At 41.7% G+C, this 13,863-nt stretch overlaps 1 protein-coding gene and 1 long non-coding RNA gene across 2 annotated transcripts in view; one reads left to right on the top strand and one right to left on the bottom strand.

Annotated features, from left to right (window-relative positions):
- PLCG2 (phospholipase C gamma 2) overlaps positions 1 to 7,258 on the top strand; it is a 143,268-nt gene extending 136,010 nt beyond the window's left edge. The window contains exons 31-32 of the mRNA XM_081807867.1: positions 4,929 to 5,113; positions 5,804 to 7,258. Coding sequence (XP_081663993.1) covers positions 4,929 to 5,113; positions 5,804 to 5,846 — 228 coding nt within the window. The 3' untranslated portion in view covers positions 5,847 to 7,258. The remainder of the gene's footprint in view (positions 1 to 4,928; positions 5,114 to 5,803) is intronic.
- A 500-nt stretch (positions 7,259 to 7,758) lies between these two features.
- On the bottom strand, positions 7,759 to 10,680 carry LOC145717637 (uncharacterized). Its single transcript, XR_014140980.1, has 2 exons — positions 9,854 to 10,680; positions 7,759 to 9,642 (listed from the first exon to the last, which is right to left on the bottom strand). It is a non-coding gene; the product is annotated as an uncharacterized LOC145717637 (long non-coding RNA).
- Positions 10,681 to 13,863: the final 3,183 nt, after the last annotated feature.

The following is a 13,863-nucleotide window of genomic DNA, read 5'->3' as shown; positions in this document are numbered from 1 at the left end:
GTAGGAGCATCTAAATCCATAAAGGGAGAAATGGACAATAAAATAATTGGAGGGGACTTTAACATGTCACTTAAATCATTGGATAGATTATCCAGACATAAAATCAGAAAGGAAACAGTGGTTTTGAGGGACACTTTAGACCAGATGAACTTAACATATATACAGAACATTCCATCCCAAACCAGCAGAATACACATCCTTTTCAGGGGCCCATGGAACAATCTCCAGGATAGGTTACATTTTAGGCCACAAAACAAGTGTCATTACATTTAAGAAGACTGAAATCATATGCAACATTTTTCTAACCACAACAGTTTGAAACTAGAGACCAATTATGAAAAAATCTTGGGAAAAAACAAGGAAACTAAACAGGATACTAAACGACCAGTGAGTCAACAAAGATATCAAAGAGGAAATCAGAAAACACCTGAGACAAATGAAAATGGAAACAACAGTTTGAAATCTCTGGGATGCACCAAGAGCAGTTCTAAGGGCGAAGCTTATGGAAATATAGACTTAACCCAAGAAAAAAACAAATCTCAATCTCTACTTTTACTTAAAGGAACTAGAATTCAAGAACAAAAAACAAAGCCCAAAGTTAGTAGAAAGAAGGAAATAATAAAGATCAGAATGGAAATGAAATAGAGACTACACACAAAAACAAAACAAAACAAAAAAACCACCACTGGAAGGAAGGGCTGTTTCTTTGAAAAGATAAAATAGATAAACCTTTAGCCAGACTCATCAGACCCAAAAATCAAAGGGGACTTCATGCAGGAAAAGTTACAACTGACACCACAGAAATATAAAGGATTATAAAAGACTACTACCAAAAATTATACACTGAGTTGGACAACGTAGAAGAAATGGATAAGTTCCTAGAAACGTACAATCTTCTAAGACCGAATGAAGAATAGAAAATAGACTAGTAAGCAAATCAAATCAACGATCAAAAAACTCAACAAACAAAAGCTCAGGACCAGATGGCTTCACAGGTGAATTCTACCAAGCTTTTTTTTTTTTTTAAGATTGTATTTATTTATTTTAAAGAGAAAGGGCACAAGCAGGGGGAGCGGCAGGGAGCCTGATGTGGGACTTGATCCCAGGACCCTGAGCCAAAGGCAGATGCTTAACCCACTGAGCCACCCAGGTGCCCTTTACCAAGCATTTAAAGAGTAACCTATCCTTCTCAAACTATTCCAAAAAGCTAAAGAGGAAGTAATGCTTCAAATTTCATTCTATGATGACAGCATTATCCGGATACCAAAACCAGACAGACAGACACACACATACACACGTGAAAATTACACACCAATATCCCTGATAAACAGATGCAAAAATCCTCAACAACATATTAGCAAAGTGAATTCAACAATACATTAAAAGCACCATTCACCACCATGAAGGGGGATTTATTTCAGGGGTGCAAGAATGGGTCATTATCCACAAATCAAAGTATTTATCACATTAATAAAATAAAGGATAAAAACATCTCAATAGATGCAGGAAAAACATTTGTCAAAATTCAACATCCATTTATTATAAAAACTCTCAAAGTGGGGGTAGAGGGAACATACCTCAAAATAATTAAGGCCATGTATGACAAACCCAGAGCTAACATCATACTCAACAGTGAAAAGCTAAAAGCTTTTCCTCTAAGATCAAGAACAGGACAAGGGTATCCACTCTTATTCATCATACTATTGGAAGTCCTAGCCACAGCAGTAAGACAATAAAAGGAATCCAGAGTGGTAAAGAAGAAGTAAAACTTAGCAGATGATGTGATATTATATATGGAAAATCCTAAAAACCACCAAAAAAAAGCCATTATAACTAATAAGTGAATTAAGTTGCAGGATACAAAATTAACCTACAGAAGTCTGTTGTGTTTCTGTACACCAATAACAAGTTAACCAAAAGAGAAATTTAAAAAAATCCCATCTACAATTGCATCATAAAGAATGAAGTGCCTAGAAATAAATTTCACCAAGGAGGTGAAAGACCTGTACTCTGAAAACTTTAAGACATTGATGAAAGAAACTGAAGATGATACAATTAGATGAAAAGTTATACCATGCTCATGGATTGGAAGAATATTGCTAAAATGTCCATATTACCCAAGGTAATCTACAGATTTGATGCAATCCTTATCAAAATACCAACAGCATTTTTCACAAAAATAAAATAATCCTCAAACTTGTATGGAATCACAAAAGAACAGCCAAAGCAGTCTTGAGAAAGAACAAGGCTGGAGGTATCACACTTCCAGATTTCAAGATAAACTACAAACTACAGTAAGCAAAACAGTGTGGTACTGGCACAAAAACAGACACATAGATCAATGGAACAGAATGGAGAGTGCAAAAATAAGCCACACTTATATGGTCAATGACTCTATGACAAAGTAGGCAATAATATACAATGGGAAAAGACAGACTCTTCAATAAATGCTGTTGGGGAAACCGGACAGCTGCATGGAAAAGAATGAAACTGCACTACTTCCATACACCATACACAAAAATAAACTCAAAATTAATTAAAGACCTAAATGTAAAGACCTGAAACCACAAAACTGCTAACAGAAAATACAGGTAGTCAACTCTTTGGACATTGGCCTTAACAATACTTTTCTGGATCTGTCTCCTCAGGCAAGGAAAACAAAAGCAAAAATAAACAAGTGGGCCTACTACATCAAACTAAAAAACTTTTTTCACAGCAAAGAAAATCATCAACAAAATGAAAAGGCAACCTACTGAATTCATACAACTCAACACCAAAAAAACAAAACAAATCTGTCTGATTAAAAAATGGGCAGAGGATCCGGACATTCTTCCAAAGAAGACATACAGATGGCCGACAGACACATGAAAAGATGCTCAATATTACTGATCATTGGGGAATGCAAATCAAAACCACAATGAGAAATCAACCTCACACCTGTCAGAAGGACTAGTATTGAAAAGCAAAAAGAGCACATGTTGGCAAGGGTGTGGAGAAAAAGAAAACCTAAGTGTTGGTAGGAATGTAAATTCATGCAGCCATTGTGGAAACAGTATGGAGGTTCCTTCAAAAAATTAAAACTAGAACTACCATACAATCCAGTAATTCCACTTCTGGGTCTTCACCCAAAGAAAATGAAAACATTAATTCAAAAAGATATGTGCACCCCTATGTTTACTGTAGCATTATACACAACAGCCAAGATAGGGGAGCAACCTAAGTGTCTACTGATAGACGAATGGATAAAGAAAATGTGGTACATGTACAATGGATTATTACTTAGCGATAAATAAAGATTGAAATCCTGCCATCTGCAGCCACATGGATGGACCTAGAAGGTATTATGTTACATGAAATAAGTTAGAGAAGGACAAATACTACAGGATTTCACTTAGATGTAGAATTTAAAAACGAAAACAAATTAACAAAACAGAAATAGACTCAAATACAGAGAACTGATGGTTGCCAGAGAGGAGGGGGAGTGGGAGGATTAGCAGAACAGCTGAAGGGGATTGAGAGGTACACACTTCTAGTTATAAGTCATGGGAATGAAAAGTACAGCAGAGGGAATGTAGTCAATATTGAAATAACTTTGTATGGTGACAGATGGTAACTACACTTATGGTGGTAAGCATTTCATAATGTCTGTAATTGCCAAATCACTATGTTGTACAACTGAAACCAATATTGTAGGTCAACTATACTTCAATTAAAAATTTAAATTAAAAAAATCAGTAGAGTAAAACATCCTCTTTCTCCCATGCTGAAATCCCAACTCCTTGCTGTGATAATTTTTTTTTCTTACCATAATGGAATATTTTGGGTAGGAAAACTGCAGTGTTTAATGGTACATCTTGCTTCAGTCATGGCCGGATCCAGGTGCTCATCCAGTGGCTCTATTTCCCTCTCTTTTAACTTCATTCCCAGCTTTCTCTACATGATAGCAAAGGGACCACTATCAACTAGAAACATTCACTGCTCTTTCAACTGATCCCCAAGAAAAGAAAGTTTTTTTTTTTTTCCTAAGAAGAGCACCAACCAAACTCCCATGGAATTGGCTTGGCTTGGGTTGTGCTCACAGGTGGTGGGCAGGGGGAGTAAGACATCATTACTAGCTAGAACAGAGTCGAATACCACCTCTGGGGGGCATAACCTAAGTTAGCTTGGCTTGGGGGGGATGGGGTAACAGCTTTGCAATGCAATATAATTCATATACCATATAAATGACCCATTTAAGATGTGCTATTCAGTGGTTTTTAGTATTTTCAGAGTTGTGCAACCATCACCATGATCAATTTTAGAACATTTTCATCACCCCAAAAAGAAACTCTTGCTCTTTAGCTATGTCCACTCCCAGCCCAGGCAACCACTACTTTTCTGTCTGTATGAATTTACCTGTTCTGGACATTTCATAGAAATGCAATCAACGTGTGTGGTCTTTTGGAACTGGCTTCTTTAACTTAAATAATGTTTGCAAGGTTCATCCGTGTTGTAATGTGCAATCTTGCGTTTTAAGGTCTTCAAAGATCTGCCGGCCCCTGCTTCCCTTTCTGTCCTATTAGGCTACTCTCCCCCTTCCCTATTGTGTTCTACTTTAAGCACATAGCTACTTAGACCCTTTGCACTCGGGTAAGGACCAAAAGGGGACGGAGAATGAAAACCCAGATTTAGGCCCTAGGATCAGCGGGCAGTGCAGTTATTGCAGGGTTTCACAAAAAAGCCACCCTTTATTGGGGACAGGGGTTTTTCAAACTGCTTGCTTCCAATGGAATAAATAATTGTGAGTTTTATCTTCGGTTAAAATGGGCCCTGCCTTTTTTGGGGGGGATAATCCCAGTTGCGAAACTTCTGCCTCCTGCTCCCCTCACTCACTCTGTGAAGATGTGGAGCCCCACACGGTCCCCATGTGGCTGTTCTCTCCCCTCCAGGAAAGCGAAGAGGAACTTTACTCCTCCTGCCGCCAGCTCAGAAGGCGGCAGGAAGAACTGAACAATCAGCTCTTTCTGTACGACACACACCAGAACTTGCGCAATGCCAACCGGGATGCCCTCGTTAAAGAGTTCAACGTCAATGAGAACCAGCTCCAGCTGTACCAGGAGAAGTGCAACCGGAGGTAGGCTGGTCCCTCCCCCACCTGCAGATGCCCAGGTCTTGCTCCTCCAAGCAGTGATGTGGGGCACTTGAAGCCTGGCCCCCATCTTTAGAAATTCTTTGATCCCTCAATGCTAAGGCTCTTTGCTCTATAAATAAACTTACAGTAATTTTTCTTAAGTATCTGCACCTTTCCTAAGCCAAACTGTCACCACTAGGAGGACACATCGATATAATAGTGAAACTAAACTGTGACCTCTACCTTCCAAAGAGCCTTGTCATGTTCCTGCGGTCCAGTGGTTCTGGACTGGGGCAGAACCCACCCCCCGGCCCCCAAGGGATGCTTCTGGTTGTGCTACAGAAGTAATGTGGGAAGGAGGGTGGGCAGCCACGTCCACCTAGTGCCCTGAAGTGTGCCAGACAGCCCTGCTCAACAGAACTAGCCTGAACTGCCCAAACAGACTCAGTGGGAAACAGTGTAGACTCTTTACCCATATGCTCATTTCATCCGCACTGTAGCCTACAGAGTAGCAGGGAGCCCTGTGCAATGCCCAGCGAGGACACAGAGATTCAGAGAGGCTACCTGTCTTGCCAGGAGCCCACCTCCCTGACCGTCAGCCATCTACCAGCCAGCCACAGAGGCCCTGCAGCTGTTGGGCACACGGCCCGGGTCTGAGCCTAATGCCTGATGCTGAAATCTGTTTTATTGCAGGTTAAGAGAGAAGAGAGTCAGCAACAGCAGGTTTTACTCCTAGGAGCCGGGGTACATGACTAAGGGGGTCACGCGTGCGTTTGTCCTCTCTTCAGGCCCTGGGAACATGCTCATCTGTGGGGCCATCCTCTCCTCAAGCCTGGCCCCAAGAGGACATTTCTGGAGATCCCACTGGCAGGAGCTGAGGTTATTTCCTGCTCATTTTTTCATCTCGGACAATTTCTTAACTTATATTTTCTATAGAGGATTGTGGAAACTGTGTTCCTCATTTTTGGCCTCTCATGTTCCAAACCTCCTTGAATAAAAGCCGTGAAAATCCCGCTCAGTTACCCCTCCCGTGCACGACCCTTACGATGACCAGCATCCCTTTTCCACCTCTAAAGACCCAGGTAGTTGACTTCCATGGTGGGAGGAGCCCAGTATGTAAGGAACGCATTCATTAAATTCTGCAAAGGAGGTTAACTAAAAGGCAAACGATTCCTCAGTTAAGGCCACCGGCTTTCACCAGGGCCCACGGAGGAGCCCTGCCCCTGGCTGCCGTCCCTGCCGGCCTGCCCTGGCCCAGGTCAGCGGGCTCAGCTCCAAGCATGCTCCCGCCGGCTGGCTGGCCACACGGACCAGTGGCCGTGCCTCAAAGGGGGATGGAATTTCTCTTCAGGAGGACATGGTGGAGGCTTGCTCTGTGACTGCAGTTATGGGGGGTGGGGGTGGGGTGGGGACCCCTTTGAATTAAAAAGTCTGTCAGAGAGACCAGAGACTCAGTGAAGGCTCAGCCAGCCTCTTAACCCCTGGCTCTGCTCACTCAGGAGCTGGCTGTGAGCCCGTGGAGAGGCCCTGAGTCCACAGCTCTCCACAGACAAGAGGTCATCTACTGATTTAACAAGGTGATCACAGTTAGCCCTCCGGTCATCCCATTTTCTGGAGCACTGAGCTAAGCCTCAGCAAACTACAAAAAAATCCCATCTGCAGGCATCCCCACAGGGGCTGACCCACCGAGGACAAGAGAGTATTCCTCTCCAGCTCGATACTGATACAACCAAGTGATTTGTACAGGGTGAGGATTTAATAAGGTTTCTTAAAGACAAGGATAGTGGGGGCGTGGAGGGTAGGACTCTGTTAAGTCACAACTTGCTCAGGGGGAATGGAGAATTGACTTGGTGGGGGGAGGGGAAGTAACTGTGAGAAAACACATTGTATCAGGACAACCAACTAGCAAGAAGCCTGGTGGGTTGACTGCTTGGAACTGGATCCTAGCAACCCATTCAGCCCTCCCCTAGTTACCCTGGACTTAGCAAGTCTGCGTTATTGCTGGGAAGTCCATTAAAGCCAGCCGGGCTGTGTGTGATCAAAAGGCCTTATGCCTGCATTCCAAAAAAGTTTTTAAGCACCTCAAAATACCAAGCACTGTGCCCATGGTCAGGGGTACGATGTAAAAAAAAAAAAAAAAAAAAATTAGGGGTTAAAACCAAAAACCCGTGCTCGCTGTTCTGGAACATACCCACATGCTCCTGAAAGAAATGCATTTTACCTTCCCTGAAGCCAGGAGTGTAGGTAACAGCAGGCTGACGAGGGAGCTGTTACCTTGTGACATTACTTATTCTTCCAACTGGAGTTGCTATTTTATTTCGCAGTAGCAACTGAGCGAATATTCCTGATGGTGGCAAATGTTCAAAGCAACTTTGAATAGAAGTGAGAGGCAAAGACACTGAGCTGAGTGCTACGCAAAGGGATTTGCAGACTCTAGAGCCAGTGTCCTGTTCGCCATTGGCCAGGTGGCCACTGGAGCCTAATCATTGCACCCCCAGCCCTACCTCCAGACTTCTTTTGCCTCCATCATTACCTCTACACCACAGAGCTCAGGTGCTGCTGTTGTCCCCCCTGTTTTCAGCTCAGCGGGGAGTAAGAGACCTAAACCTTCCCACTTCACTCCATTTTAAAGTCAAAGAGCTAAAGCCTGGATCCCCTTTCTGCTTAAAATGGATTTTCTGCTAGTGTGTCAAAGAAATTAAGATGGGGTGGCATAGAAGGCAAAAACGGAGCATCTTTTCAGCTGTTACCGTGTAAAATCCATACCCATCCACACCTATGCCGAGAAAAAGCAGATACTGGGGTAGTGGGGATTAGAACATAAATGGTGCTGGGAAGAACTCTTTCCCTAAGACTGTCTCCTCCTAGGTGCTACAGTGACTTGAATCCACCATTAGGGAGTATTGGTTTTTGCTCATCCATTCTCCCCTTAATAGGGTAACACATGAATTTAACTGAAGAAGGTGGTACTAGGATTCTCTCAGGAAAGACGCAGAGGGAATGTGAAGGGCACAGGGGATATCACTACTCTTCCCATCGTCTGCCCGGATGCCACAGAACCTAAGTAGAAGATATTCAGCTGAGACTGTGGCTTAACCCCATCGTGGAATAAGCACAATTCAGGCCAAGCAGAACAGTGAGAGGAGCATCTTGAGAGACACCAGCAGCACAGCAGATCTGAACCACGACTGTGTATGCGTTACACTGTTTTCGTCAACCGCTTCTCTAGGTGGAGCATTTAGAATAGGTTTTATCACATGGAAAAAATAAAGGGGTGGGGCTGGTTAGATCATTAGAGTTTGGGAAATTCAGGTTGTACAAAGTTAAATAATTTCTCTGCTGCGAAACGTGGCTATCCTAATGTGCACAGTTAAGAGAGGTGTGGAATATCACATTTCCCAAATTAGATCTCTCAATCCTTTTGCCAAGGGATGTCTATCTCATGGGACTAGTGTGCAAGGCAGCACAATTGAGGGCCGGCTGCTCTATGAAGAAGACAGCCACAGGGCTGCATGACTGCCTCAGTTGGAAGAGCAAGCGACTCTTGATCTCGGGGTCATGAGCTTGAGGTTCCATGTTGGGTGTAGAGGTTACTAAAAAATTAAAAAGGCAGCCAGGCAAGAGAATCTAATAATTGATATACCTTGTGACTTAGTGAAATAAAATCTGAACTTAAGCCACTAAGGCCAATGGTCTTAAAATGGGGCAGCCTTACCCCCACCTATCTACCACAGCTTTCTAAGGAATACACAGGGCTCAAATAGTTTTAGGGGATCAATTTTCAGATCCTTACCTTCCTATTTTACTCTTTCTTAAGACTCATCTGCCTCAGAAAATGCCTTTTTCTCCCCTTAAAAAGAAAATGCTCTTTCCCCAGAGTCAGTCTTAAACTATGGAGCATGACTCAAGGTATAACATTTACAATATGAGTGCTTGGAAAGTGCAAGCCTCTTAACAATCAGGTACAAATCCTTCTGCCATTCGGGTGGCTCTCAATTCTTTCGATTTCAATGAAGTTGAAGGAACACCCAAGATTTCTCAGTATTTTAGCATGTGGGTCTGAAGGCCTTGGAAGAATTCAGCTATCACGCTAACACAAAAACGCCTTCTGTCTGTCTCCTTATCTCCTCGAACAAAGATCAGCAACACTTGCATACATAAAATTGCCAAAGGAGAAAAGAATTGATACTGTGACCATTCTAACAAAGGTAACCTTCATCCACAGAGAGATGAAATAACAGGGTAGAAGCTTCCTTCAACACACTGACACATTGCCAATGAAATTTTACTATGTTTAATTATTAAAATTTGTACTCTTAGTTTTATTGACCAAGTTCAATCCAGAAGAAAGTTTCAAATACATCGAGCCTTATGATTTATAGGATATCATAGAATTGTGTTACAAATATGCAAAGAATCAATATAAAAGCCAAAAATCAATAGGCTAAAATTTTGAAGGGAAGTAGAATATAAAAATACACATTCAAGGAGTAAAAGGAAAAAGTGTGGTATTTCCTACCATCAAAAATTGCCTTATTCGGGCGCCTGGGTGGCTCAGTTGTTTAAGCGACTGCCTTCGGCTCAGGTCATGATCCTGGAGTCCCTGGATCGAGTCCCGCATCGGGCTCCCTGCTCGGCAGGGAGTCTGCTTCTCCCTCTGACCCTCCCCCCTCTCATGTGCTCTCTCTCTCATTCTCTCTGCCAAATGAATAGATGGAATCTTTAAAAAAAAAAAAAAATTGCCTTATTCATGTAACTTTTTAGAAGGATGATAGTGTCTCTCAGCTCTTGTATTTAGAACCTCTAGGCTAAACTTAAAGAGGAATGTAAGCATTTTATTTGAAGATGCAGTATCTACAGCATGCTGACAACTTGGATCCTTTGCAGTGATTTACGATGAAAAATTTTAGACATCCATTTAGAAATGTTCAGGCGGATACTCAGATTTTCAAAATTCACTGAAGAGGTCTCTGAGTGTTAAATTTTAAGACGGCTGATCTGGGGCCACTAAGTGATGAGTTGCACTTGAAACCAAGAAGGACGGCTAAAAGGGGCCCCAATCCTTTTAACAAATTTAAAATGGATAAAAGTAATTTTCAGGGCACCAGGGTGGCTCGCTCAGTTAAGCATCCAACTCACGATCTCAATTTAGGTCTTGATCTCAGGGTTGTTAGATCAAGGCCTACGATGGGCATGAAGCATACTTTAAAAAAAAAAAAAAATGAAGTTAACTTTCAACTTTCAACTGCATATTGGGTGACTGCAACTTGGGTGACTGCTAACTTTTTGGAGACAACCCTAAAAAGCCATACTCTGGCCAGTGGAAAGTTAATAAATAGGTTAAGAAATATGCAGAATGACAAAATTGGCATTTGAAAAACAGTGATTTCTCTTGGTTCTGTCCTTTCTGAAAATTTTTCTTCTTGAAGAACCAGATTCTACAATGACCCTGCCTTTCGGAAATTTCCTCATTTCTTACTTTTCAATAGGCTTTAAAAAGCTGCATTTGTAAACTTGTGTTTCATTATTAAAGCTTAATTTATTTTTTATATAAACTGTGTGCTTGTGTGTACATAGAAAATCATGTGAATGCATCACATAAATATTGGCTACTGCTAATGTGAAAATTAAATGGCTGTATCACATTTTTAAAAAATAAAGATTTGGTCTAAATGAATACAGCAATCTGCCCACAATTTGTGTGTGTGTGTGTGTGTGTGTGTGTTTTAAATATGAATCACTTTTTTGCTCCCATATAAAACAATAAATACTTCAGCCTTGAGATAGGTACAGTTATAATTCTTTTCTCAAAATGTGTTTTTTGGGGCACCTGGGTGACTTAGTCATTAAGCGTCTGCCTTGGGCTCAGGTCATGATCCCAGGGTCCTGGGATTGAGCCCTGCATTGGGCTCCTGGCTCAGCGGGAGGACTGCTTCTCTTTCTCCCACTTCCCCTGCTTGTGTTCCCTCTCTCGCTCTGTCAAATAAAATCTTTAAAAAAATAAAAAATAATGTGTTTTTTGGGCACCTGGGTAGCTCAGTCAGTTAAGTGAGCAGATTTCGACTCAGGTCATGATCTCAGGGTCGTGACATCAAACACTGTGTTGGGCTCTGTGCTGGGTGTGGAGCCTGCTTAAGACTCTCTCTCTCTCCCTCTGCTCTGCACCCCCCAATCCACCCCCCAGCTCGGGCATGCTCTCTAAAAAAAATAGTAAAATAAAATGTGTTTTTCTATCCTATTACATTTTTCTTCTAGGTTACTGATCTATCTCCCTTTCAGGAAAAAGTCACTCAATGTAGAAACCCAAGTTTATACAATTAATACATGACCACTCAGCAGTCTGTCAGTCTTTGGAAGAGTATTTGGTGCTAGAGGGGCAATGAGGTTATTATAAGCACTTGTATTTCTCAACTAAGTGATAGGGCATGCTAGAATCATCAGTCATTGTATTTTCTTGCCAAAAGTGGCTGGTACTTGGGCAACCATGTTGTGTATCCTAGGACTGTCGCACCCCCGACCCTCAGCCACTGATTGGATTAGTCACCATCTTCCAAAACCTTAAGAACAGCCTATGACAAACCCCCTGCATTTAGAAGATGAAGGAGGAGTAGCAAAAAGCAAAGGCAAAGAAGGAATTAGAACTGCTAAGCTATCTTTTTTAATGGATAAAGTTAGAACTCTCATAAAGATATAAAATGAAGACAGGTCAAAAAATTTAACTCATTAACAAGGGAACCAATAAAATGTTACACTGGTTCAAAGAGTAATTCAAAGAACAATACATATTACAGGCTATCAGATGTCCAGATCATCTGATTCTACACTTGTCATTGTAACTCAGATGATTCTTGTCCATAGACATGCAAATTATGTCCAGTAGAGATTCAAATGTTCACTGTCTGTGGCTATCAACCAGTTTTGCCAAGTTTTGTATCTATTAAGCGAATTTGTTTCAGCATCACCAGTGGACATGAAATCTGACCCCCTACCTTACACCATATACAAAAATAAAGTCCAGTTAAGATTGTAGATCAAAATGTAAAAGATAAAATGGTAACATTTCTAGAAGGTAATCACAACCTTGGAATAGAGAAAAGCTGCCTTGACAAAAAGCAAAGACACCAACCCTAGAGGAAGCCTGCTAAATTAGATTCCACTCAAGTTCACAACTGCTGTTTATCAAGGGATGCAATTAGAAGAACAAAAAGGCAAGCTGCAGGGTGGGAGGAGGTACTAGCAATAACATATGTGACAGAGAACCTCAGTCAAAATAGAATTCTATCCCTCCAACAAATCAGTAAGAAAAAGACAATTCATTAGAAAAAGGGCAAGTTTCATGAATAAGCAACTTACAAGACTATATCCAAATGGCTGATAAGAATGAATGAGCATCTTTTAATATACTTAAGAGAAAATGTAAATTAAAACCACAATAAAATGCCACCACACAATTATTAGAGTGGCAAAAATTTAAAAGCCTAATAACATTAGCAACTTGGCAAGAAGGTAGAGGGACCGGCACACTGCTTGTTTTGTCAATTGCTACAAAATTACATTATAAAGATATTTGACATTCTCTACTGACTTAAGCCATATGCATACCCTATGACCCAGCAATTCCGCTCCTAAATATATGCCTAATAGAAATGCATGCATATACACACCAAAAGGCATGTACCAGAGTGTCCATAGTACGGTTATTCACAATAGTCAGAAACAGAAGAGCGCTACTGTCCATCTACTGCAGAGCCGGTCAATTGTAAGTAGGTGTTTTCACAATGAAGCATAGACAATGATGACAAACGACTGAGCTATGACAACATGTAACAACATGGACGGACCTCACAACTACAAGCTGAGGGAAAGAGGCTAGAAACACACAAATGTAGCAAAGGAAAAAATGGAATAATCTAAATTAGAAGGATATACAGGAAAATGTAGGCTATCTGTAAGAGGAGACCGGATAAGGAGGGGAGACAGAACGCCACACAGCACGTGTGGGGAACACGGACACCTTTATCCACTATCGCTGGAGGAACGCAAAATGCAGGGCAACGCCTACCCAGTGGTACCGTATGTCAAACATTTTGTAAAAACTGCACACAGACCGCATTCTACACTGCTTGTTAGCAGACATATGGATGGACAGGGAAAAGCGTAAAAATGGGCTGGAACGAGCCTCTAAAGGCACAGACGGAGTCAGTGGGAAGGTGAGGTGAGGTGACAGATAGGGCAAGTTTAGCTCCATCAGAGATTTTTCTCTTTCAAGCACCGGAAGGGTTGCTCTGTTTGGCACAAACGTGCAAGATGGCTTGCTCTACCACAACTGGATACGGGCATATCCCATCTTTCTGGTCCACGGGTGAACACTTAGAAGAATAGGAGTAATGAAAAATCAATGAGGGAGCGAGCCTGGGGAGGGGGGAGGGGAGGAGAGGAATCAGAAGGAGGGAGGACAGAGACCACGGAGATGAAAACTAAAAGAAATAGTCCAAAATGTTAGCAGCTAATATTTCTGGGAGTGAGAAACTGCCATTATATGAGAAAGGAAATTTTCAACTTTTAAGGTTTGTGGGCCCTGCTTGTGGGCTCAGGGAAGCTATACTTTAACATTTAGTTGGGTCAAAAGGACTCAGCTAAACCCCAAGGCATGGGCTCTATTTCTGCCCGAAGCGCATGCTGTACATTGGCTTTGTTAAAAAATAACCCAAAAGGAACATTCCAAATATAAAATAGATATCACACACACACAC

The sequence above is a fragment of the Leptonychotes weddellii genome, chromosome 16 (genome assembly GCF_054177405.1).
Source record: "Leptonychotes weddellii isolate Sample4059 chromosome 16, ASM5417740v2, whole genome shotgun sequence".
NCBI lineage: Eukaryota > Metazoa > Chordata > Mammalia > Carnivora > Phocidae > Leptonychotes > Leptonychotes weddellii.
The sequence above is the reverse complement of the archived record's forward strand: the minus strand, read 5'-3'. Positions and strand labels throughout refer to the sequence as shown.